The following is a 26,155-nucleotide window of genomic DNA, read 5'->3' on the forward strand; positions in this document are numbered from 1 at the left end:
AACAAGTTCCGAAGTAGCTAACTACCATCCTTTGAATTTTATTTATTGAGGTTATTTTAATGTATTTTTAAGATATCATTTGAATTTTCAAATAATCTTCGCTCTTAGTCTGAATCTTTCTTCCCGAATATTTAATTTTGAGACTTTTTAGTTAAAATGATTAAAAAAAGTATATTATTGTAATTTAGTTAATCAATTTAGTAACTAGAAAATACTTATCAATTACCTAGCAAACATAGCATTTCCTTCGCTTCGAAGTCATCAGATATACATAACTTATTTATTAACCCATATTACAGTTTAGGGACAGGGCTTTTTAACCGAAAAACTAAACAGAACCAAAACAAGTTGGAACCGGTTAGAGCTAGGGCCGACCCCGAGATTTTATAGACTCTGTGCGATTTAACGAAAAATAGGCCTTAAAATTTGAAATATCTCAAAATTTAAGCAAAAAAAATATACATCTTAATTTTTTTATTGCAAATACATAAAATTAAAATTTCATTTAAAATAATACACAAAAAAGAAATTGGTTTCTACTTGAAAACTGTCATCCTCCTAATATTTGTTGAAATAAATTTCTCAATAACATCTTCATATGTAACTTTGTCCAACATGTTACGATCAATCGTCATCAAAGCCAATTCATTAAGTCGTTCTTGAGTCATTGTAGATCGTAAATAAGACTTCAAAATCTTGAATTTTGAAAAACTTCATTCTGCAGATGCAACAGGAATAGTCAACATAATTCTATATGCAATAGATATAATAGGAAAATAATCAACACGTTTTAAAAAGTTTAAAATATCAATTACTGTTATTTTTTTTCTTTGGGCAAGAGATGTAGAAGTAATTTTAACTCAACATACAAGTCATTTCCATCAATATCCGATTGCTCATCTTTTTTGAGTGAAGTTTCAAGAGACTTACAACAAGATTTTAAGGTTATATCATCTAATGAATGTAGTTTTTCTGAATTAAACAGAAAACCAAATATTTTTATCATATTGTTGATATTGTTCAAACCTTGTACTTAAAGAAGTAATTGTTTGATCAACAATATAAATAAAATATTTAACCCTAAATTTCTCTTGTGTGGATTGTGAAACACTACAAGAAGCATGGGATGAAATCGCATCAAAATGTTTTTTTTATTTTAGGTTCACGTTTTTTAGAAAATATTGGATCGATACCTATTTCCAAGGCAATATCTTTTGCAGTTTCTAAAGCATTTAAAAAACCATTTTCTCTATATTCTTTAAAAAACGAAATCTGCCCCTTTATTTTTTCATACCAACATCAATAAGCATATCTTTTGATTGCAATTGTTTGCTAACTAAATTAACAGCATTTAACATTTTATACCAAATTACTAAAGCCAATATAAACTTAAAGTTACCAAGTTCATTTTTTGCTAAAGATTTAGCTTCACTTGTTATTTTTGGATCATTATCATTTTTGGCTACTTGAAGTAAAGCCTTTTGTATGTCAAAAATTTGAAATTTTATAGCTTTAACACTATCAACACGACTCTCCTACCGAGTGGATGACAAAGATTTAGGAGTTAACCCTTTCACATTATCTTTTAAAATTTGTCATCTCTTAGTGGAATTTGCAAAAATTGTATAGATACGTTGTATTGTTCCAAAAAAAACCTTTAGCTTTACCACAAGCATTAGCCATATCACACAAAGTTAAGTTCAAACTATAACAACCACAAGGAGTATAAAAAGCTCTAGAATTTATATCTAAAAGCTTGTTTTGCACTCCTTGATGTTTTCCTTTTATATTTGATCCATTATCATAGCCTTGTCCACGTACATTATTAATGTCAAGATCAAGCAAATTCAGTTCATTTTGTAAAACATCAAAAAGTCTTTGGCCGGTTGTATCATTTACATCTAAAAACCCTAAAAAAGATTCTTCAATGCAAACAACATTTGACGAAACATCCACATATCTTAAAATAATAGTCATTTGCTCTTGGTGACTTATATCAAGATCAAGCAAATTCAATTCATTTTGTAAGACATCAAAAAGTCCTTGGCCGGTTGTATCATTTACATCTAAAACCCCTAAAAAGGATTCTTCAATGCAAACAACATTTGACGAAACATCCACATATCTTAAAATAATAGTCATTTGCTCTTGGCGACTTATATCAGGAGTACAATCAAGTATTATAGAAAAATATTTTGCATTTTTTATCTTTCTAATAATCATAGATTTTATTTCCGAAGAAAGCAAAATTATTAATTCATTTTGTATCCTATGCCCAAGATAATGTTTATGGATACCAATTTCATTTATAATACGTTGTATATGCTCATAAGAAACGATGTCAAATTCAATCAGCATTTCAAATAAGCCTAAGAAATTTCCATTGTTATCTTCATACACTTTCTCATTAGTACCACGAAAAGCAAGATTATGTTTAGCAAGAAATTTCACAATAGAGATAATTCTCAACAAAACTTGTCTCCAATGAACTTTTTCTTTTTCTAATTGTTTTTTAGCTGCATTATCAATAGTTTTATTTTTTTGTAATCTTAAATGCAAATCATACCAAGTATTTATACTTTTAACATGTTCCATACTAGTTTCATGCTCTTTAATTCTAGTGTTAAGATGTATCCAGTCTCTAAAACCCTCATTTGCTAATTGACCCTTTCCACACCATTTTCGGAAAAAATTTACAACAAAAACAAAAAAAAATTATCAATTTTTTTAGAATAAACAAGCCAATCTCTATCACATTTTTCCCCATTTGGTAAAGTTTTAGTGTAATATGTTGCAGAAAATCTTTTAGGACCTTTCAATGCTAATATATTTATCATATTAGAATCAAGAACAACCCAATTTCTTGGATCAAATATATCAAAAGTGTGAAAATCAACATTACCATCAACATCAACATTAGGATTATCATTAACATCAACATTGTCATTAGCATTATCATTAACATCAACATCAACATCAACATAATCATTATCATCAATATTATCTTCATTAACAGTTTGTGTTTCATTTTCCGAAAAAAAATTTGTTTTTTTTTGTTACAAACTTATCCATAGAACCTGCTTGAACTTTATTATCTTCTTTAATTTTTTGTTTCTTTTTACATTTTTCATATCCAGATGCATATTTTTTTAATCTAGGAGACATTGTAAATTATAGAAAAGAAAGAAACGACCTTATTTGCGAATTGAGATTTGTAGATTTTTTCTTGGTTCTAGATTTTCCACACTTCAAATCACCAAGAGAAGATACCAAAACTGTAAATAAAAATCAGAATCCAAATAAGAAATCAAATAGCATAACAGAAAAGAAAAATTAAAGAAATCATATCAGATCATAATCCGAAAATTACCTCATATTTTGACACTTCAAATCAGAAAACCTGTGATTTGAGATCAAAATATAGTTCTTAGTCCTTACAAATAAGAGGTAAATAGAAACAAAAAATCAAAATTTGTGATTTTTCAGAAACGTAAAAGAAGAAAAAATCAAAAACTTGAAAGGAGAATTTACCTGAATTCATTATTCCTTGACTCTTGTTCCTTCTGATTACAGAAACTGATATTGATGGTCCTGTATTTCGAAATTTGATCAGAAAAAGAAATTTTGATAAAAAATTATTCAATTAGAAAATAACAAACCATGAAAAACAAAACTAAAGTTTAAAGTTACCTTTGATTTCGAAACCTCAAGGCTCAAACAGTCAAACAGGTTCGATTTTGAAGCTTCAGATTTTGAGATTTGATGATTCTTGAAATTTGAAGCTTGATAGTTCTGAACTTTTGAGACTCAGTGAAGAAGAAGAGGATTAGAAGAAATAGAAGTAAGAATAGACTGAATTGGTTGGTTGTTATTGCTGAAGAAGAAGAAGAAACAAAATTAAGAACTGAAATCGTTTCTTTAATATTAGAATAGAAATGATTGAATAGATATTACCGTTCCTCCTACTCCTGCATTGATGTTTGCTATTACCCATGTCTGCATCAATGAAGAAGATTAGAAGTAACCGAAGAGTTTTCTGTTTCCCGAAAATTCATTCCCGCTCCAACTTCTAGATGGCGTTCCTTCTTCTGGTGAGTAATAAAAATTAACCTAATTTTTTTTTAGCCAAATGAACGTAGTATACAAGAATTATTAAATAATTTTTGGGCTCTATGATTTTTTGGGCCCTGTTCTTGAGCACTGTTTGAACCTCCATTGGGTCGGCACTGGTTAGAGCTATTCGGTCCGGTTCTCAGTTCTTCCAATCCATCATTTTTGTTATTCCAAAATTTGTTTGTTCTAGCTCCGAACATCATCTTAGATAACACACTTTTTAATAGAACGAACCAGAACTAGTTAATAGTATTCGGTCCGGTTCCCAATTCACTCCTTAATCTGGTTATAGTTTGGCAGCACCATTGTTGTAGTCATGAGTCCAACACTCATCTATATATCATCTCATTTGGGACTCTAGTGATTTTATGATTTATTTTCTTTTACCCAACTATCGAACCAACCACAATTTGTATAATCGAAATAATACAAAATGCATATAAAATACATATTGGAATCTAACAACCCAACGCATTTCAAAAATATTCATCGCATTTTGTATTGGGGTTTTTATTTCGGACAATGCTACTCATTTTCCTGATAATTTTGAAAACATTAGTCTATTGTGATTCACAAAAGTATGCATACTCGGAACAAATATTGGACCAAATCGACCATAACTTAACCTACTCCCACTAACCCTCTTCCTCCTTTTCTGACTTTCCCAAGCCTTTGCAAATCTCTCTTTAAAACTCCCAAACCCATTACAATCCCCAAATTCATCAACATACTTTTGTTTCCAGAGATCATCTATTGATGCCAAGTATTGCAATTCCGAACATACACAGCTCATGTTTGCTACATCAACACCGGAAACGGAATCCAGAATCTTCAGTTTCAGTTCGCTTGGAAGTTGAATGAAGCAAGGCGGGAGTTCCAGACTGGAATTGGGATTTGGAGTTTGGGAATGTTGAGATTGTTCTGATTTGGGTGGTGGTGGTGGTGGAGAGACAAGAGGGAAAGTGGAAAATCCATTAGGGTTTGTGGTGAAGTAGATGAGATCACCAGATGTGATTCCGGTTGACTGAATAGAATCTTCAGGGGAAGAAATTGTAAGGTTGTCTTTTTGGTTGAGAGAGAAATATATAGCAGAAGAACGTGAAGAAGAAGAAGGGAGTTTTTGAGAGAGGAGTTGTATAAGATGGTGGAGAGTGCAAGGATTAGGTATTTCAAGTTTAAGGGTTTCTTTGGTTTCAAAGGATCTTAGTCGCAACTTCATGATTGGTTTGGTAATCAAATGACTTTATAATCTGCAAAAACAACAACAAAAAATGAACAAAGATTCAAATTTCAAAACATAAAAGGAAACTAATAGATATAGAATATTTCCTGATTTTGTTTGATCAATGAAAAGGAAACTGAGCCATATCTGGAAGGAAATTCATATAACAAAATTGATTTTGATCCTTCATAAGACGCACAAAGACTAGAGTGACAATATGTAACAGAAACGAGTAATTTGTTGATATGTTTGATGTTGGGTTTAATGTACTGAAATAGACGATCCTAGAAAATCTTGAGCAACTTCATTGTGTGCTTCAGCTCCCTGTAAACGAGTAATTTGTAATGGGAGTTTGGGTTAAATTGTTGTGTCATCAAAGTATCTTTTGAACCTCATTATGTCGGGCAACTTTGCTTTTTGATAGCTGATATATCTCTAGGTCATACATACTCTTACAACTGTCTTTCGCTTATTTTACATTGAATCTTCATCTTCATATAGAATATGTAGAGCCTTAGAGTTTACTATTTTGCTATTGAAAATGTCTTCTACTGAAATAGATAAGCCAAACGTAGAAGAAATTACAAAGGGTGATATGAGAAGTTCAGGAAATTTACAATGTTGATGATAAAATGAAGGCGAATGATTTAAATTCATTTCCTTCATCATCTAAAGAAGAAAGCCAAAAAGGTGATGATGGTATTCAAGACTACAAACCTCAAGAAAATAGAAAAGCATATCTTTCAAGGCCCTTACATGACGCCACAAAGAAAGTTCAGTCTTACAAGGATATAAAGGTGAATATGAAGATGCGAAGAGGCAAGTGAAAGTTAGTATATGTGTATGGAAAAGGGTTGTATTTATGTCATGTTACTTAGGCTACCATTTTGTTATTAAAACTTTGTTATTAGATAATATGCCATGTAAATAAATACCTTTTTGATCATATGTTTTAAGCTAAGAAGTATCAATGTACTTTCATCGATTTAATTTTTACAGCATCATACTTCGGATTGTAAATGATTTGTGTTCAAAACTATCCCTTATCTTTATGACGTTGCAGCTCTATTAGCAAATATGGATTCTAGCAGAGGCCAAAATGAGATTCAACTCTTGTTAACTACAGAGCAAGAAGCTCAACAAATTGTCACTTGCTGCCTAGAATGGTTTGTAAATTGTAATTTCATATCATGTTGATATGTTTTCTTGTTTTTCTTTTTTTTTTTGTATGGCAATTTGTATTTGGATTTTAAATGATGTATGTTTAATTTAGATTTTGTGTGACAATTTGTATTTTTTTTATTATAACTATTTGATCCAGTACAGGCAACATAAGGGTAATATGGTCATTTTAACAGCATGGTTTCAATCAGATGTGGACTCAATTTTAACTTAATCAACAACTATCAAACGACCCAGTCAGTGTTTTTTTATTTTTTTTGAGAAGTTATTTTTTTACCAAAACATACAAACCAAAGAGTGAATTACAGATATGCTTCTTAGTCTTGGTTAAAAAAGTCATGTGTTTCACAACAATTTATGCTTTATAAAGTTATACAATATACTCCCTCCATCCCAAAATTATTGTCCAAAGACAAAAAACACACAGATTAACAAGGTGTTTGGCTTAGCTTTTCACAGCCAAAAGTCCTTTTTGTAAAAGAAAAAAAACAAAAAGATGTTTGGCAAACTAAGAACTTTTGGAGTTTTAATACAAGAAAAAGCATCTTTTTGGAAAAGTCAGGAAATCCTGACTTTTTGTAACTTTTTGGAAAAGATCTTTTGAGCTTTTAAAAGCTAAGCCAAACACCCCTTAAGAAAACATTAATTACTAATAACTTTATTGAATAAAATGACAAATTTACCCTTTTGTCTAAAACATGCAGCCAACTTTTTCCCACCATTTTTTTCCTACCATTTTTTGCAGTTAAAACATTCAACCAAATTTATTCCCTCCATTTTTTTTATCATAAAACGTGGCTTAATATCAAACCAGATAATTCCCTCTAATTTTGGAGCCAATTTTTTTGTTGAAAACAAATCCGGAGCCAATTTTGTTTTTATTGTGAAACATTGCTCATGTACTTAAAATTCAAACAAAAAAGATATTTTACTAATAATACGTTACTAACAAAAAACATATATGTTTATCAATTATCACATTATCGTTGTTTACTAGTAGTTCAATTTTGTTTTCTCCAATTAACTGTTTGTAATTTAACATTTTGTTATGAAAAAAACTTACCACTTCAAATTGGATGTAATGAAAATTTAACATTTTGATATCAAATTGTAAGCATGTTGTACTTTGCAATTTAGAAAGTGAAAAAAAAAAAAAAAAAAAAAAAAAAAAACCATTTCAATGCTAAAGAAAACGCAGGGCAAGAAAAAAAAAACGTTTCATTGTTTTAATGTTTTACCACTTCAAAATGGATACAATGAAAATTTAAAATTTTGTTATCAAATTGTAAGCATGTTTAAAAAAAAAACAAAAAACCAAAAAAAAAACAACAACAACAACCATTTTAATTCTTTCAAGTTAAAAACATGGGGAAAGGAAAAAAAAACAAAAGTAACTTTTCTTTGTATTTAATGTTCCATTAAATGCTTAGTTGGTTAAGTAATAGTGATGGTATTTTGGTAAAAGAGTTATTTATTTTTAGAAGTAGGCTATTATTTAGGGACAAACCAAAAAAGAAATATAGACTATAATTTTGGTAAGGAGAGAGTAACATTTTAAAGCACAAATTGTTGTATGCATTTCATACAAATACAATCTGTGTAGGGACAAAACAATCATTTAACAAAATAAATTATATTATGATGCATCTTCAGTAGGAATCATCATGATTTTTTCACATGAACTCAGATAAGAGGGTGTGGCAACTTATAATTAGAATACCCTAGTATAGGTCTTACTTACCTAATTTACGGTATATACCACTTTTCTTTATCTCACTAATACTACTTTTTCTATATCCACCACCCCTTTTGACATGCTCATCTTAGGTCAAGGTAAAGCTATCTATATCAAACCTCCCCTTACCTCATTTTGGTATCAGATTAAGGTATTGTTGTTGCCATTGAAGAGAAGGTTGTAAAAAATGTAGTTTCAGATATATGCCTAGTTATTACTAATTACTAATTTACCATACTCAAAACTTACGTAGCAAATTTTAAGCGAATATGAAAACATGTTATCCCTTTAGGTTTTACCCTATCGCTAAAAAGAACATTGATGTGGTGTTAAAAAAAGCAAGATTCAAGATGTCTGATATGTTCAAAGCGTTATATATAGCTACAGATGTTGATATAATTGCTTTGAGAGTCTGTAATGCCCGATTCTTTCTAAGGAAATTAGCACATAGTTGGTAATGCAAATAGAATAGTGAATATTTAATATATCTAAGAAACCAAGTAAGTAGGTGAAAAGGTTGAAAAAAAAAGTAGAAAAAGATTAAATTTTTGTGCAAAGGAAAGAAAGGAAGAGAGATGGAGTAGGAGCTATAACAGATAAAATCTTCAAAAGTGATGGAACCGTTTTCTTTTCCCTAGTAATACATGAGTTTGTCATTAATGTCAATACTACATATGTGATATACCAATCAACTATGATTTGATTGGGTGGCAAGAGACATTCTATAACGACTTAAATGACGCACGTAGCATGGCGTCAACAAAAGAAAAAACATAGCATGTGAAATGCGGCGCACTCCATTTTTATAGAGCAATAAAAATATATAAAAAAAAAATCATACATTTATTTTAGCACGACAAAATAGAATCACGTAATCATCGGTTACTAAGTCAATGCACAAAACGACAACACGGATATATTATTTCAAAATAACACTGAAAGCCAAATGTATACTATGTTATACAACTGGATTGATGAACTATTATTAGTCATTAGTGTTATCATCTTATATAATATAGGTATCGTTACTCTACATTCATGTTGAAAGTATAATTGTTAACTAAGAGGTCAAAAAATAAAAGTAGACATCACATAATAACCAACAAGGATAGTGTATATTTGTAAATAAGAGAGAAACAGAAAATGTGCTTCTACCAAAAGTATGTTATTCTTTTACAGAAAAAGCATGATAGGTATATACTCCCGATTCCAAACATTATAAGAATCTCATTATTAGTTCGATATGGATAACTACATGAACTTATAAAGCGTATGTGTTTTGTATGTTGCATTTAATTGAGATATCCACTGTAAATAAGTTTTGGGAAGAAATCTTTTATAAAGTCATCTCAAAATAACTAGCAAGGCACCAGTCTCTTGTCTTCGTTTCACTTTCACCTGCATCTCATCATTTCCATCTTGATCCAATTTATTTTAGGAAAGGATTGCTTTTATCTTATAAAGGGAGTGAAACAATGATTTTAACACAAAGCTAACAATTTAGATAAGAGGAGTGCCTATAATAATTGCTTTAAAATAAGAGAACTATAATGGTCATGTTATGACTACTTGAATTTCTGAAAGTATTCCGGAAGGTTCTGAATATTGAAAAAATAATCAAAATTCAAGGAGACTAGGAGAGCAATGGCGTTGGATGGATGATAGTAAGAACAGAGTGAAACATGATGACCATTTGTAATGCTCAAAACTCTAGTTTAATGGATGACCTCCTAAAAAAGGATGATCGGAATAAAAAAACCACCCACATTTCATCGATTAGGGTTCCAATGTACAACACAACAAGACGTGATAACTAAATCAAGATATTGTTCATATGTAAAATTTTAGATCATCGCCCCCAAAAAATTGCTCCATTAGGGTTTCAACACACATCAATACAGTAACACAACAACTATACACAAGAGACTGAGACACGCTGAACGAAATTTGACGAACATATTATATATTGGCGCGTTAATACTGCCAACGATAAAACACTATATATGCACACAAACAAAATATAATCTTAAAAGTAAGAAAATGAAAGGAGTAGGGAGGAATACCTCAAGTTTAAGTCGATTGTAGAAAAGCGCAGCAACGCAGGTCTGCACGGAGAAGCGACGGAGACGTGCGACGGAGAGATCGGCTGTCGTGGTTCACGAAAACTTGTGCGACAATTTACGGTGAGAAATGAGAGGCGGGACGACAAACACTATTTGCCCTGTTATCGCTTATTCGCTTTCTACGAGTAAATTTACAATTTATTTTTATGACAAATAAAACATCGATCTATTTTCTTTTTATCCATAATAATTGAATATATTTGTTATCGAAACATTTAATATATTTGTTATCATTTTAAATATATAGAAACATAAATAAGAAAAGAAAATAAAAGGATTTCTTTCGTACCAAATTTTTGTATGTTATCTCTTTTCACACTCTATCATTTTAATTAAGAGTGGAAAAAACTTATTTGGATAATTATGTTTAAAAATTGTTTAAAAAATATCATTCAAGTTCTGTCTATTCAAAAGAAACTTCATTCAAATAAGATTTTTATACAAAAAACACTAACGAACTACATATTTTATTCAAATGTCACCCTTATTGTAACTGATATTTACAGGTAAAACTTAAACAAGGAAAAAAAATACGAGAAAATAACTCAAGGGGGTAACTATGTTTCAAAATCGTTCAAAAACATCATCTAAATTTGATATATTTAAAAAATATCATTCAAGTAAGGTATATTCAAAAAACAACATTCAAATAAAGTTTTTATACAAAAAACACTAACAAACTATACATTTTGTTCAAATGATACTCAATGCTAACCAACTATTGTAGGTTACATGATGACTTAGTCTAATTATTAATTTTATGACATAATAATTAGTGACATGACATTAGTTGATACGATCTTTTATTAAGAATTGATTTAAGACTTCTACATAAACGAACGACATGAATTTGTGAAAACAATAGGATAAATGTCCATAAGTAGCTCAATGAATGAAATTTATGAAAACTGAAAGATGAATAATAGTTTGCAATGCGTAACAATTTAGTCATTATCTATAGCTTAGTAAGATGCAAACAATAAGTAGATTTCATCACACTATAAATTAGCATGAATATTCATCAAGACAATGTTGTAGTCACATTACAAATTGGCATACATATTCAAAAAAAAATATTACTCAAAATTGTTATACTAAAAGCGCGTGCGCACATACACACACACATATACATATATATATATATATATATATATATATATATATATATATATATATATATATATATATATATATATATTCAAAAAATAAATCACATAACCAAGTAAATATATAATAGTTACCACGGTCACAAGGGTTTGTATCATTAAATATCTGGATTTGTATCATCAAATATCTTCTATGTCTTTTTAAATGTGTAAGCTTGAGTTAGAGATCATCGATTTAGTAGAAGAAGAAGCAGAGAAGAAGAAGTTATTTGTTCATTAAAAAACCCCAAATCATTATCATTTCATTATCATACATACTTATAAAGCTAGCATTTTTTCTTGAATCTCATGCATTTGAAACCCCCATTCTTTTTTCCTTTCACCACATTCATTTGAAACTCCCATGACTTTTCAATTTCTTTATAATAATAATTATAATTTGGTAATTAGGTTAAATAAATATCAAATCTAAAGTGTATTCATATATAAACTAAATTTTAATATTAAAATAATATCTTTAATTATACTTATAAAATTATGTTTTTTTAACTTTTAACATATTATACTTAATTTACTAGTTTTAATATATTGTTGAATGTAAACCATTATCATTTTAAAGTTATAATTTTTGAACAATTTGTATAAAATACTTAAATTATTAATTAAAATATAACATTATAGGCTCAACTTAAATATAAATTTTATTTAACTTAAACAACCCAAAGATTATTTTATAAATAATTGAAAGTGATAAATTGTAGTGTTTCTCTAACAATGATTGTAAGTTGGTTAATAAGGTTAAATAAATATTAAACCTAAAGTGTAATCATAAATAGACTAAATTTCAATTTTAAAATAATATCTTTATTTCTATTTATAAAGTTATGTCTTTAAATTTTAACATATTATACTTAATTTATTAGATTTAAAATGTTGTTGCATGTAAACCATTATCAGTTTAAAACGACAATTTTTGAACAGTTTGGACAAAATACTTAAATTGTTAATTTAAATATAACATTACAGTGTCAACTTAAATATAAATTTCAATTCCATTAAAAAAACTAAATAATATTTTGTAAATACTTAAAAGTGATAAATTATAGTGATAAATGCAAAAACTAAATTGTAATATTAGTTTAACTAAAATATTTCCTTAATATATTTATATAATCGTTAAAAGTTTTCAAATAAGTAGCTTAAAATAACTTATAATAACAATAGTTAAAAATAATTCTATATAAATTATTATATTGTTACCTTTAAAATCAAAAAATAATGTTTGATGTTATAAATAATTATAATGATAGAAATTAAAACATGAAGCAAATATATTTTAAAAAATTAGTTAAAAATAACAACTATAAATAATATTATACCATATATAATATTTAATTTTATTGATGTGTAACTCGCGAGTAGAAGTCATTCAAACGATTGAGATTATGACGTTATAATAGATTTATATATTATCATATAATTCAAAATAGTTAATATATTATATCAAATTAATATACGAATTATTATATCAAATTTAACAACAACGTTAGTGTTATATTTTAAAAAATATATATTTGTAATGACTTCAACTATATAGGTATTTCTACGTATTACAATGTCAACTCAAATATAAATTTCAGTTCCATTTAAAAAACTAAAGAATATTTTATAAATAGTTAAAAGTGATAAATTGTAGTGATAAAAGCAAAAACTAAATTGTAATTTCAATTTAACTAAAATATTTATTAAATATATTTTTACAATCGTTAAAAGTTTCCAAATAAGTAGCTTAAAATAACTTACAAAACAGTAGTTAAAAACAACTCTATATAAATGATTATATTGTTAGCTTTAAAATTTAAAAAAAAAAAAACAATGTTTGATGTTTTAAATAACTATAATGATAGAAATTAAAACATTAAGCAAATAAATTTTAAAAAATTAATTAACAATAAAAATAACTATAAATAACATCAAATCATATATTATATTTTTATTCATGTGTAACTCGCGGGTAGAAGTCATTCAAACGATTGAGATTAAGAAGTTATAATAAATGTATATATTATTATATAATTCAAAATAATCAATATATTATATCAATTTAGTATATATAAATTATTATATCAAATTTAACAGCAACGTTATTGTTATATTTAAAAAATCATATATTTGTAAAGACTTCAACTATATAGGTGTTTCTGCGCAACGCGTGGGCATTCGCCTAGTATACTTATAAAACTAGCATTTTTTCTTTCATCACATTCATTTGAAACTCCCATTCATTTTTCCTTTCACCACATTCATTTGAAACTCCCATGACTTTTCAAATTTCTGTTTAATAATGATTATAAGTTGGTTAATAAGGTTAAATAAATATAAAACCTAAAGTGTAATCATATATAAACTAAATTTCAATATTAAAAGAATAAATTTTCTTCTACTTATAAAGTTATGTTTTTAACTTTTAACATGTTATACTTAATTTATTAGGTCTAATATGTTGTTGTGTATAAACCATTATCATTTTAAAGCTACAACTTTTGAACAATTTGTATAAAATACTTAAATTGTTAATTTAAATATAACCTTACAAGATCAATTTAAATATAAATTTTAGTTCAGCTTAAACAACCCAAATAATATTTTGTAAATAGTTAAAAGTGATAAATTGTAGTGTCTTTCTAATAATGATTATAAGTTGGTTAATAAGATTAAATAAGTATCAAACCTAAAGTGTAATCATAAAGAAACTAAATTTCAATATTAAAATAATATTTTTACTTCTATTTATAAAGTTATGTCTTTAACTTTTAACATATTATACTAAATTTATTAGATTTAATATGTTTTTGTATGTAAACCATTATCAATTTAAAGCTACAACTTTTGAACAGCTTGGACAAAATACTTAAGTTGTTAATTTAAATATAACATTATATAGTCAACTTCAATATAAATTCCAATTCCACTTAAAAAACTCAAATAATATTTTATGAATAGTTACAAATGATAAATTGTAGGGCTAAATGAAAAAACTAAATTGTAAGTATTAATTTAACTAAAATATTTCCTAAAAATGTTTTTATAATCGTTAAAAGTTTTCAAATAATTAGCTTAAAATAACTTATAATAACAATAGTTAAAAATAACTCTATATAGATGATTATATTGTTACCTTTAAAAAAAATTGTTTCATGTTTTCAATAATTACTATGATAGAAATTAAATCGTTAAGCAAATAAATTTTAAAAAATTAATTAATAATAACTATATCTATAAATAACATTAAATTATATATTATATTTTATTTTATTCATGAGTAACCTGCAGGTAAAGGTCTTTCAAAAGATTGAGATTATGCAGTTTTAATAGATGTATATATTATCATATAATTCAAAATAGAGTAAATTACATGAACGCTCCCTATGGTTTAGAGTAATTTGCGTGTTTGGTCCGTGACTTATTTTTTTAACTCGGACAGTCCCTACTATTTGTTTTTATTACGCACTTGGTCTCTATCTTACCTAAAAAGACTACTTTTTCCCTTGATTTTTCTAATTTATTTAAATAAACACACCCCCAACCCCACCCATTCACCTTACCTTACCTATCCCATAATTTTTTTCCTATTTAAATAATAGTCTTTTTAGATAAGACAGAGACCAAACGCGTAACAAAAACAAACTGTAGGGACAAAGCGCATAACAAAAACAAACATTAGGGACAAAGCGTGTAACAAAAACAAATAGTATGGACTTTCCAAGTTAAAAAAATAAGTTAGGGACCAAGCGCACAAATCACCCCAAACCATAGGGACCATTCGTGTAATTTACTCTTTAAAATAATCAATATATTGTATCTCCTTATTATACGAATTATTATATCAAATTTAACAATAATATTATTGTTATATTTAAAAAAAACATGTAAAGGTTTCAGTTATATAGATGCTTTTGCGCGACATGCAGACATTCACCTAGTGCATACTTATAAAGCTAGCATTTTTCCTTAAATCTCATGCATTTGAAACCCCCATTCTTTTTTCCTTTCACCACATTCATTTGAAACTCTCATGACTTTTCAATTTCTTTATAATAATAATTATAATTTGGTAATTAGGTTAAATAAATATCAAATCTAAAGTGTATTCATATATAAACTAAACTTCAATATTAAAATAATATCTTTAATTCTACTTATAAAATTATGTTTTTTAATTTTTAACATATTATACTTAATTTATTAGTTTTAGTATATTGTTGTATGTAAACCATTATCATTTTAAGGGTATAATTTTTGAACAATTTGTATAAAATACTTAAATTATTAATTAAATATAACATTATAGGCTCAACTTAAATATAAATTTTATTTAACGTAAACAACCCAAAAATTATTTTACAAATAGTTAAAAGTGATAAATTGTAGTGTCTTTCTAATAATGATTGTAAGTTGGTTAATTGTAACGACCCAAATTTCTCGTCCAAAAATTTTGTTTTAAAAACATTACTTTTAGAAAAACATTAATAGTTAAAAACATTGTTTGATCAAACCATAACAAAACGTAAGCCATGTCTAAAAGTCAAATCATACAATCATCAAAATATCAGAGTATAAATCCCAGAGAATCTCGTAAGTGCGGAAACCCGTGTGTATGCATGATGTGCCGCTACCGCGCCGGCTCCTTCCCCTTCGACGAAGAGGTACCTGAAACCAAAACTATAAACTGTAAGCGCAAAGCTTAGTGAGTTCCCCCATCGTACCACATACCATACAAACACATAACACACATACTGCCAGGCGATTATAGGGTGCCTGACTACCCGGTACGGCCATTCTGGGGTGCCGACTACCCGTGTCAAGCCATTCTGGGGTGCTGACTACCCATGTCAAGCCATTCTGGGGTGCTGACTACCCATGTCAAGCCATTCTGGGGTGCTAACTACCCATCGGTCCTAACAACCGATCCTCGGGGACTAGTCCCCTCCTACTACCACTATCGCATATAACATAACAGGCCAGCATGCAAACATATCATCACGTACTGTCAGACATTTCTGGGGTGTCTGACTACCCTCCGGTCCTAACAACCGAACTCTACTATTATCACATATAACATTTCATGCTAGCATATAACATATCAGGTAGTAGCAACCTAGATGATATCACAAAGACAATCATCTAACATACAACTCCTACTGGTGGGCCGACATTGTGGCCGTAGACCCACCGCTACTGGAAGGTAACTCACCTCGAAGTAGCTGCTGAACTGAGGGGGAACTGACTGTCTACTGCTGCTCCGGAAATCCTCCGGCTGCAATTCCCACAACATACTCAATCAAACACTGCTAACTGTCCTTTGGGTAAAATGACCATTTTACCCCTGATTATGACCTAAGTCAAAATCAGAGTCAACTTTCAGTTGACCCGACTCGCCGAGTTGGCTTTCCAACTCGCCGAGTCCCTACCCAAATGTTTGCCCTGAATCCCGTTCCTACTCGTCGAGTTAGGCGACGACTCGACGAGTTCTCCTTCTTAACAGATACTCAAGTCCTTCATCCTACTCGCCGAGTTGTATGAACAACTCGTCGAGTTCATCTTCATCCGATGAACACTTATGCTAAGACTCGCCGAGTTATATGAACAACTCGCCGAGTCTGTTCTTGATCTAAGGAGATTGCCTTGAACTTGCCGAGTCAGGGCATTGACTCGCCGAGTTCCTCCATAGATGAGTTCAGCTTCCGATTCACTGAGTCACACCCCGTGACTCACTGCTCACTCGACACTACGAAAAAGGGACAAACTCGGAGACTCGTGAACAGACTCGCCGAGTCACATGAACGACTCGCCGAGTCGTTGCCATGCACCCACTAAATACACCGATTTGCTCAATTCCAGTCCATGCCATTCACAGATCTGGGCTTCTAGGACACGAGTCACACGTAAAGTTTCCAACTTTACGTGTAGATATTCACCAATATGGATTTTAGGGTTCAAAATGCCTCAAAAGGGTAGATCTAGGGTAAACAAGCCACATGGGTCCATAAAGCTAACAGATCTGAGCTCCTGGAGCTCAATCTTGCCTAGATCTAAAGGCCAATCAACTTATTACGAAACATTATGCACATACTAGCTTGGGGAATGGCTCAAGAATGTCTTAAATGGAACCTTAAGCATAGAAACAGGGGAAAATGGGGTATACCTCAATGAAACTGCTGAAAGAACACAATGATGCTTGGATGGCTTTCCTTCCTCTTGATCTACTTCCCCTTCTTGCCTCAAAGCCTTCAAGAACACACACAATAGCCTCAAACTCTCAAGGAACAAGCTTAGAACGAGGGTTGGGAGCTCTGGGGGTGAATGGGGGCTGTCCTGGGGCGGATAGACTGCTTAAATAGGGTGCAAACCCCTGAAACTTAGGGTTTCATCCAACAGCGGTGACTCGCCGAGTCCAGAATATGGACTCGCCGAGTCGCCAACTTAAACATGTCCCGGGTCCCGTCCTGACTCGGCGAGTCTGACCTATGACTCGCCGAGTCCATGGCAAAAAGAAAGAGAATACTCAAATAAGATTTACGTACCTGGAACCAGGTGCTACATTAATAAGGTTAAATAAATATCAAACCTAAAGTGTAATCATAAATAGACTAAATTTCAATTTTAAATAATGTATTTACTTCTATTAATAAAGTTATGTTTTTAAATTTTAACATATTATAATTAATTTATTTGATTTAAAATGTTGTTGCATGTAAACCATTATCAGTTTAAAGCTATAATTTTTTAGCAGTTTCGACAAAATACTTAAATTGTTAATTTAAATATAACATTACAATGTCAACTTAAATATAAATTTAAGTTCCACTAAAAAACCAAATAATATTTTGTAAATAGTTAAAAGTGATAAATTATAGTGATAAATGCAAAAACTAAATTGTAATATCAGTTTAACTAAAATATTTCCTAAATATATTTATATAATCGTTAAAAAATTTTAAATAAGTAGCTTAAAATAACTTATAATAAAAATAGTTAAAAATAACTCTATATAAATGATTATATTGTTACCTTTAAAATCAAAAAATAATGTTTGATGTTTTAAATAATTATAATGATAGAAATTAAAACATTAAGCAAATAAATTTTATAAAATTAGTTAAAAATAACAACTATAAATAATATTAAACCATATATAATATTTAATTTTATTGATGTGTAACTCGCGAGTAGAAATCATTCAAACGATTGAGATCATGACGTTATAATAGATTTATATGTTATCATATAATTCAAAATAATCAATATATTATATCAATTAATATACGAATTATTATATCAAATTTAACAATAATGTTAGTGTTATATTTTAAAAAATATATATTTGTATAGACTTCAACTATATAGGTGTTTCTGCGCATTACAATGTCAACTCAAATATAAATTTCAGTTCCATTTAAAAAAACTAAAGAATATTTTGTAAATAATTAAAAGTGATAAATTGTAGTGATAAAAGCAAAAACTAAATTGTAATTTCAATTTAAATAAAATATTTCTTAAATATATTTTTATAATCGTTAAAAGTTTCCAAATAAATAGCTTAAAATAACTTACAATAACAATAGTTAAAAACAACTCTATATAAATGATTATATTGTTAGCTTTAAAATAAAAAAACAATGTTTGATGTTTTAAGTAATTATAATGATAGAAATTAAAACATTAAGCAAATAAATTTTAAAAAATTAATTAACAATAAAAACAACTATAAATAACATCAAATCATATATTATATTTAATTTTATTCATGTATAACTCGCGGGTAGAAGTCATTCAAACGATTGAGATTATGAAGTTATAATAAATGTATATATTATCATATAATTCAAAATAATCAATATATTATATCAATTTAGTATATACAAATTATTATATCAAATTTAACAACAGCGTTATTGTTATATTTAAAAAATCATATATTTGTAAAGACATCAACTATATAGGTGTTTATGCGCAACGCGCGGGCATTCGCCTAGTCAATTTATAAAGGAGAAATATATCAATTAATGTTATATCACTAATTATTATGACATGTCATAATAATTAGGCGAAGTCATCTTTTAATATGCAAGAGTCGGTTACTAGTGAGTAAAATTTGAACAAAACGTATAGTTTGTTGGTGTTTTTTGTACAATAACCTTACTTGGATGGTGTTTTTTGAACGATTTTGAAACATAGTTACCTTCGTGAGTGAGTTTTCCTTATTTTTTTCTTTTAACTAATTTTACCGGTAAATATCGGTTACCATAAGGTGACATTTGAACAAAGTATGTAATTAGTTAGTATTTTTTTATACAAAGACGTTACTTAAATGGTGTTTTTTAACAAACCAAACTTAGATGATTTTTTAAACGATTTTGAAACGTAGTTACCAATATGAATATTTTCCCTGATTAAGAAATAATGACTATATCATCACACAAAAATAACTCCGATATCATCTTCTTTGTCTCTTTTTTTTTTTTTTTTTTGAATTTCAACTTTATTATTTATTGTTTATTTTTCGATAATTTTAAAAATAAATTACATAATTTTATAAAAATCAATTTTATAAAACATAACATGAAAATAAATTGCATTATCTTTTTTTCTAAATATACTACTCGTTGTTACCATTAGCATCATACATATAATGTGTTAGATGTTGAAATCGTTTTGTGATTGTGCATGTCTTAAATATATAGTATCTTGATTTTTTTTCATCAAATAATAGCCCAAAAAAGAAAATTACCAAATAGTTAACAAAAGCGAGGTCAAAGAAAATTAAAATGCAACTTTTTGTTTCACCGTGCACTTTTTCTCTGTGTAACATTCTTAATACCAAAAACAATAATATACCAAAGGGCTTTTGACATAATGATATCAATGTGTTTGAAAAGGTGTTTCTCCCTAAGGGGTTGAGGGTTCAAGTCTCGTACCAACCAATCAGTCAACTCGCTTGAATACCCATTATCTCGAGACTGAAGGACATGGCCTTCCAACTCTATCAAAATTGCCTAAGATTAAATATTAGCCTCATTTTTCATATTATGCTCTTCTTCAGATGAACGATCCATAAGTTTACCATCTCCTCTTAAACAACTTCCACATTCATGCCATTAGAGTCAATATCATTGTTATAATACTCAGATTCACACCCTGACCAGTCTTTTTGATTTTCCTCATTCTCGGCATCCTACGCATTATTATTTATGGTTGGAACCCAACCCGATATCTATCTAATACGAATATCTTATATAATATTTTCCACTTCCACCGAGACACATTCTGGAATAATTGTCTTTACTTTGGTTTTAACACACAATCTACCACATCATGTAACATCCATAAAAATCATGATAAATTTAAACTTTTGAATTACAACCTAAAAACCATAAAGTGTTTACAAAATAGTTTTCAAAACATTTCTGACATCAGAGTATCCCCAAAATCATAGATCATAAACAGAGGATTTGTACGGTCACGCCTTCGCCTTCCCGCGGACATCCGAAGTACCTAAAACATAACCCAAAAGTGTAAGTCGACGCTTAGTGAGTTTCCCTCAGAATACCACCTCATAACCAAATAACATATACAATAACAGCATGCAATGGGTCCATAACTAAAAGACCGGATTACTCTTGAGCCCACAGCATAAGTTTGGCTTGCCCTCGAGGCCCATAACTTATGTTTGGCTTACTCCCTGACCAGATCAGTCCTCAAACTGAAATACTATGAAGCCCTCAGTACGAGTCTGGCAAATCGCCCGGTCCTCAGCTCATATCTAGAATGCTCATGAGCCCTCAATATGAGTTTGGCATGCCCTACCCGACCCTCAGCTCGTATCTGTAATGCTCCAGGGTTTGTTGGCTACCGCACGAAGCAGTGCAACCTCAACCCAACACAATATGTCGACATATACTAGATAATAAACATATACAGATAATCATGCAAATAGAATCACAGGTAGTCCTATAGATCTACCAGACTAGCATATCAATAACTAGCATAGTCATGCATATTTATTCCATACTCATCATATCAGTGAATATCAAACCAATGGGTCAGCCTTGGTGCCTTTTACCCGCAATTACAGTGATGAAAACTCACCTCGCAAACTGGGCAAATTTGATGAGGTCCCAACTCCGAATCTCAGCTCTCTACCCAACACCTATTCCAACGAAATGACCAATCTCCATCAAAATCCCAAAATACCCTTAAGGTCAAACTTGGTCAAAATCAAAGTCAAGTGGTCGAACCAACTAAGTCAATTGAGTCAACCCAACCGAATTGACCTAGTGCTATTATGCAGGGCGTACTCCGAAGGTACGCTGGGTGTACTTCGTCCTCGCTTGTTGACCATCATCGGGGTGGTTGACCTCCTACGCAAGGCATATTCCGAGTATGTGGGGCGTACTCCCCGAAGTCTAAAAGTCTATTAAGAGCTTAATGGCTAAATCTTATACGTCCATAATTCAGATCCATGGCTAAAATACTCTAAGGAGTCATAAAGTCTCCAACTTTATGACTTAGCATGTCCAATAAGTGCTTAACTCAAGATCTTATTCCATTAAGATCTTATAAATGATGTATGAAGCAAAACTAACCATTTGAAACCCATTTTTTATAACTTAAGACCCCCCCCCCCCCCCCCGCCCTAAGGTTGCAAGCTTTATACCTTAGGAAGGTTGCAAAAGATGTAGAAATCTCAGATCCAAGTGCTTCACTCCTTCAAGATGAGCTTGTTTCCTTCCTTCTTCTTCTAAGGCACCATAATACACACTCTAAGCTTGGAAAGAACTTCTAAAGGTGAAACTAGGGTTGCAAAAATGTATAAGAGGGATGGAGGTAGATGAGGTGAAGGAAATGAGGCCATAAAAGTGCTTAAATACGAGCCAAACCCTAAAACTTAGGGTTTCCATATCTGGCAACTACGCCTTGCATACACTGATGTACGTCCTAGTACGCTCAGCATACACACGCACACGTGGTGTACTCCCCAAGGCCAAATTTACGAAACTACCACTAGGGCCCTTTTGCATACAATCTTGAACTTAGGGACCAAAATGCAACATAAATAAATTATAGGGTTGTTATTTGAAGTACCTCGCCATCGGGATGTTACAATTCTCCCCCACTTGATCTAGAATTCATCCTTGAAGTCTTTCGCGACAAATAACTTAGGATGATGCTCCTGCATCTCCCCCCCCCCCCCCCCCCGGCTCTCAGGTCCACTCGGAGCCTCTCTGTCATTGTACCTTTACCAAAGGCATCTCTTTGTTACGCAGTTCCTTCATCTTCCTTTCTAGAATAGCCACTGGTCTATCAACACAGTTCAGGCGCTCATCAACCTGAATATTATCCAAGGAAACCACCACCTCATCATCCAATACACATTTCCACAATTGTGAAACATGGAAAGTGATTTGAATCTGATTGAGCTCCTCAGGGAGATCCAACTTGTAAGCCACCTAGCTAACCCTGAAAATCACGCGAAAAGGTCCAATATATCGAGGACCTAATTTCCTCCTCTTCATAAAGTAGATCACACCCTTCCAGGGAGAGACCTTCATGAGTACCATATCGTCGACCTGAAACCCCAACTCTGATCGGTGCCGGTCGGCATAACTTTTCTGTCGACTCTGAGTGGTATGTAATCTCTGCTTTATATGTTGAATAAGCTATGTGGTCTGAATGACTACTTCGGTCCTGCCCATAATCCTATGACCAACCTCTCCCCAACAGACTGGGGTATGACATCTCTGACCATACAAGAGCTCAAAAGGCGGGGCACCAATTCTGGAGTGATAACTACTGTTGTAGGAGAACTCCGCGAAAGGTAGGTAGGAATCCCAACTCCCACCAAAATCAATAACATAGGCCCACAACATATCCTCAAGGTTCTGAATAGTCCGCTCACTCTGGTTGTCGGTCTTTAGATGATATACAATACTTAATTGCAATCTCGTGCCCAGTTCCTTGTAGAGCTTCTACTAGAATCGGGAAGTGAATCGAACATCTCAGTCAAAAGCAATAGATACTGGGACCCCATGGCAAGCAACGATCTCCCAGACATAATCATCGACCAACTTTTCGGCCGAAGAACTCTCCTAGATAGCCAAAAATTGGGCACTCTTGGTCATTCGATCCACGATAACCCATATAGCATCAAAACCCTTTGTCGTCTTTGGTAACTTGCTGATAAAATCCATGGTGATTTGCTCCCATTTCCATATGGGAACCTCCAGAGGTTACAGCTTGTCATGCAACCTTTGATGCTTGGCCTTGACCATCCTGCAGGTCAAGAACCTCTTGACATACCAAGTTATCTCTCTCTTCATGCACGGCAACCAGTAACTCAATCTCAAATCCTGATACATCTTGGTGGCCCCAAGATGTATAGAAAATCAATACTTATGAGCCTCCTCCAACACAATCTGCTTGATCCCACCAGAAAACTGGAACCCAAACCTGACCACACCAAGTCAACAACCCTCGACTATCCGTGACAAATCTGTTTATCTCACCCCTGATCTGTTCCTGTTTCCAGTTCTCTTTCCGGAATCCCTCTACATGATCCTTTCTGATCAATCCCAAAGTGTAGAATCAACGGATACCCTCATACACATCTCCCTAACCGAAGACCTTACTAACTTGCGACTCAAAGCATCTGCTACCACATTCGCTTTACCCGGATGGTAAACGATCTAGCAGTCATAATCTTTGACTACGTCCAGCCACCTGCGCTGCCTCATGTTTAGGTTTGGATGATCCATAATATGCCTCAAACTCTTGTGATCCGTGTAGACAGTATAACGGACCCCATAAAGATAATGCCTCCAAATCTTTAGGACAAAAACCACTGCCCCCAACTCTAAGTCATGTGTGAGATATCGCGTCTCATGTGTCTTCAGCTTGTTGCGAAGCATAAGCCATCACCCGTCTTCTCTGCATGAGTATTGCCCTCAAACCGATGATGGATGCATAACAGAATGCCATAAAATCCTTAATTTCCTCTGAGAGGGTCAATACAGGGGCCTCGCATAACCTCTGCCGAAGAGTCTCAAATGCCCGGTACTGCTTAGGGCTCCATTTGAAATCCACCCCCTTCCTCGTCTGACAAGTGAGGGGTACTGCAATCTTGGAGAACTCCCGAATAAATCTTCAATAGTGCCCTGCCAAACCTAAGAAACTCCTGATATCTGAGGGAGATTTCAGAACCTCCCACTGCATCACAGCCTCGATCTTGGCCAGATCGACCAAAATCTCATCCTGGTTAACGAGGTTCCCCAAGAACTGAACCTCTCATAACCAAAACTCGCACTTCGAGAAATTGGCATAAAGCCGCTCCCACCTCACAACCCCCAGAAGCTCTCGAAGGTGCTCTTCATGCTGCTCTCTGGTCTTGGAATACACCAAGATATCATCAATGAACAAAATAACAAATCGGCCTGCATACCCGATTCATGTTCCATAAATATAACAGGTGCATTGGTGAGACTAAAGGGCATCACCACGAACTCGTAATGCCCATAACGAGTCTGTAAATCAGTCTTCTCCATGTCCTCCTCTCTTACTCTCACTTGATGATACCCATATCTCTGATCAATCTTTGAGAACTAAGATGCACCCTACAACTGATCAAAGAGGCCATCAATCCGGGGAAGGGGATAACGGTTCTTCACTGTTATTTTTTTCAACTCCCGGTAATCAATGCACATCTGGTGTGAACCATCCTTCTTCTTGACGAACAGTATCGGTGCTCCCTATAGAGAACTGCTCGGTATGATGAGCTGCTTGCCTAGCAACTTCTGAAGATGAGATGAGAACTCCTACATCTCAGGTGGTGCCAATCGGTATGGCGCCTTGGCAATCAGGGCCACACCTGGAACAAGATCAATCCTAAACTCAACCTATCTCTCATGAGGCACACCGGGTAACTCCTATAGGAATACATCAACAAACTCCCTAATAACTGGAACCTCGGAAACTGAAATCTGATTCTCAACCCGAGTATCATCCATATAAGCCAAGTAACCTGCACACCCGTGCATAATATACTGACGAGCCCTGGATGTCGAACAAAACCTTGAACCAACCTTGGTGCCCTCCCCATAGATAACCAGTTCTCCCCCACTTGGGTTTCAAACTACTACTCGCCGGCCACTCATAATCAATCATGACACCAAACCTACTCAGCTAGTCTATACCTACTATCACGCATATATCCCCCATGGGGGATAGGGACCAAATTAATCGGATAAGGCACCCCGAAGATCTCCAATATATAACCCTAATACATTGCATATGCAGAAATCCCGTGATCGTTGGCAATGGAAACTCGCAATGGGCACTCTAACTCCCCAATAACATATCAAACTCCCTACTAAAAGATCGAGATACAAAGGACAGAATCACGCCTGAGTCAAATAACACAAGAGTAAGCAAAGAGTTCATTAAGAATGTACCGGTCACGACGTCTGGTGTCAACCTGGCCTCCTCTACAGTTAACTGGAATGTAACAACCCAAAAATTCAAATAATAATTTTCATTTAATAATTAGAAATTTCAAGCATATTTGTTTTTCCAGAACTCCATTACATACACACATTGTCCAAAAGATCAGAGTATCCAA

At 31.9% G+C, this 26,155-nt stretch overlaps 3 protein-coding genes across 4 annotated transcripts; all 3 read right to left on the minus strand.

Annotated features, from left to right (window-relative positions):
- Positions 1–1,092: 1,092 nt before the first annotated feature.
- Positions 1,093–3,593, minus strand: LOC111887007 (uncharacterized). Its single transcript, XM_023883238.3, has 3 exons — positions 3,532–3,593; positions 3,371–3,400; positions 1,093–3,275 (listed from the first exon to the last, which is right to left on the minus strand). Exon 3 carries the CDS (start codon positions 2,593–2,595, stop codon positions 1,603–1,605), a length of 993 nt encoding a protein of 330 aa, XP_023739006.1. The 5' UTR covers positions 2,596–3,275; positions 3,371–3,400; positions 3,532–3,593; the 3' UTR covers positions 1,093–1,602.
- On the minus strand, positions 2,694–3,165 carry LOC111887047 (uncharacterized). The gene is made up of 2 exons (XM_023883267.1): positions 3,078–3,165; positions 2,694–3,004 (listed from the first exon to the last, which is right to left on the minus strand). Exons 1-2 carry the CDS (start codon positions 3,163–3,165, stop codon positions 2,694–2,696), a joined length of 399 nt encoding a protein of 132 aa, XP_023739035.1.
- A 994-nt stretch (positions 3,594–4,587) lies between the features above and the next one.
- Positions 4,588–10,517, minus strand: LOC111887008 (F-box protein SKIP22). Of its 2 annotated transcripts, none has more exons than XM_023883239.3 (2): positions 10,316–10,517; positions 4,588–5,886 (listed from the first exon to the last, which is right to left on the minus strand). In XM_023883239.3, the coding sequence occupies exon 2, from the start codon at positions 5,330–5,332 to the stop codon at positions 4,643–4,645; it is 690 nt and encodes a 229-aa protein (XP_023739007.1). In that variant the 5' UTR covers positions 5,333–5,886; positions 10,316–10,517; the 3' UTR covers positions 4,588–4,642. The 2 variants fall into 2 exon arrangements, with proteins under 2 accessions (XP_023739007.1, XP_023739008.1); XM_023883240.3 differs by having other exon boundaries at positions 4,588–5,363; positions 10,316–10,514.
- Between the last annotated feature and the right edge of the window lie 15,638 nt (positions 10,518–26,155).

This window comes from Lactuca sativa, chromosome 5 (genome assembly GCF_002870075.4).
Source record: "Lactuca sativa cultivar Salinas chromosome 5, Lsat_Salinas_v11, whole genome shotgun sequence".
Taxonomy (NCBI): Eukaryota; Viridiplantae; Streptophyta; class Magnoliopsida; order Asterales; family Asteraceae; genus Lactuca; species Lactuca sativa.

Excerpts from the sequence above, each read along its gene's own strand:
- LOC111887007 (XM_023883238.3), bottom strand. The coding sequence starts at position 2,595 with ATGGAACATGTTAAAAGTATAAATACTTGGTATGATTTGCATTTAAGA.
- LOC111887047 (XM_023883267.1), bottom strand. The coding sequence starts at position 3,165 with ATGTCTCCTAGATTAAAAAAATATGCATCTGGATATGAAAAATGTAAA. Across the intron at positions 3,005-3,077 it reads AGATAATAAAGTTCAAGCAG|ATAATATTGATGATAATGAT; the intron begins GTTCTATGGATA and ends CTGTTAATGAAG.
- LOC111887008 (XM_023883239.3), bottom strand. The coding sequence starts at position 5,332 with ATGAAGTTGCGACTAAGATCCTTTGAAACCAAAGAAACCCTTAAACTT.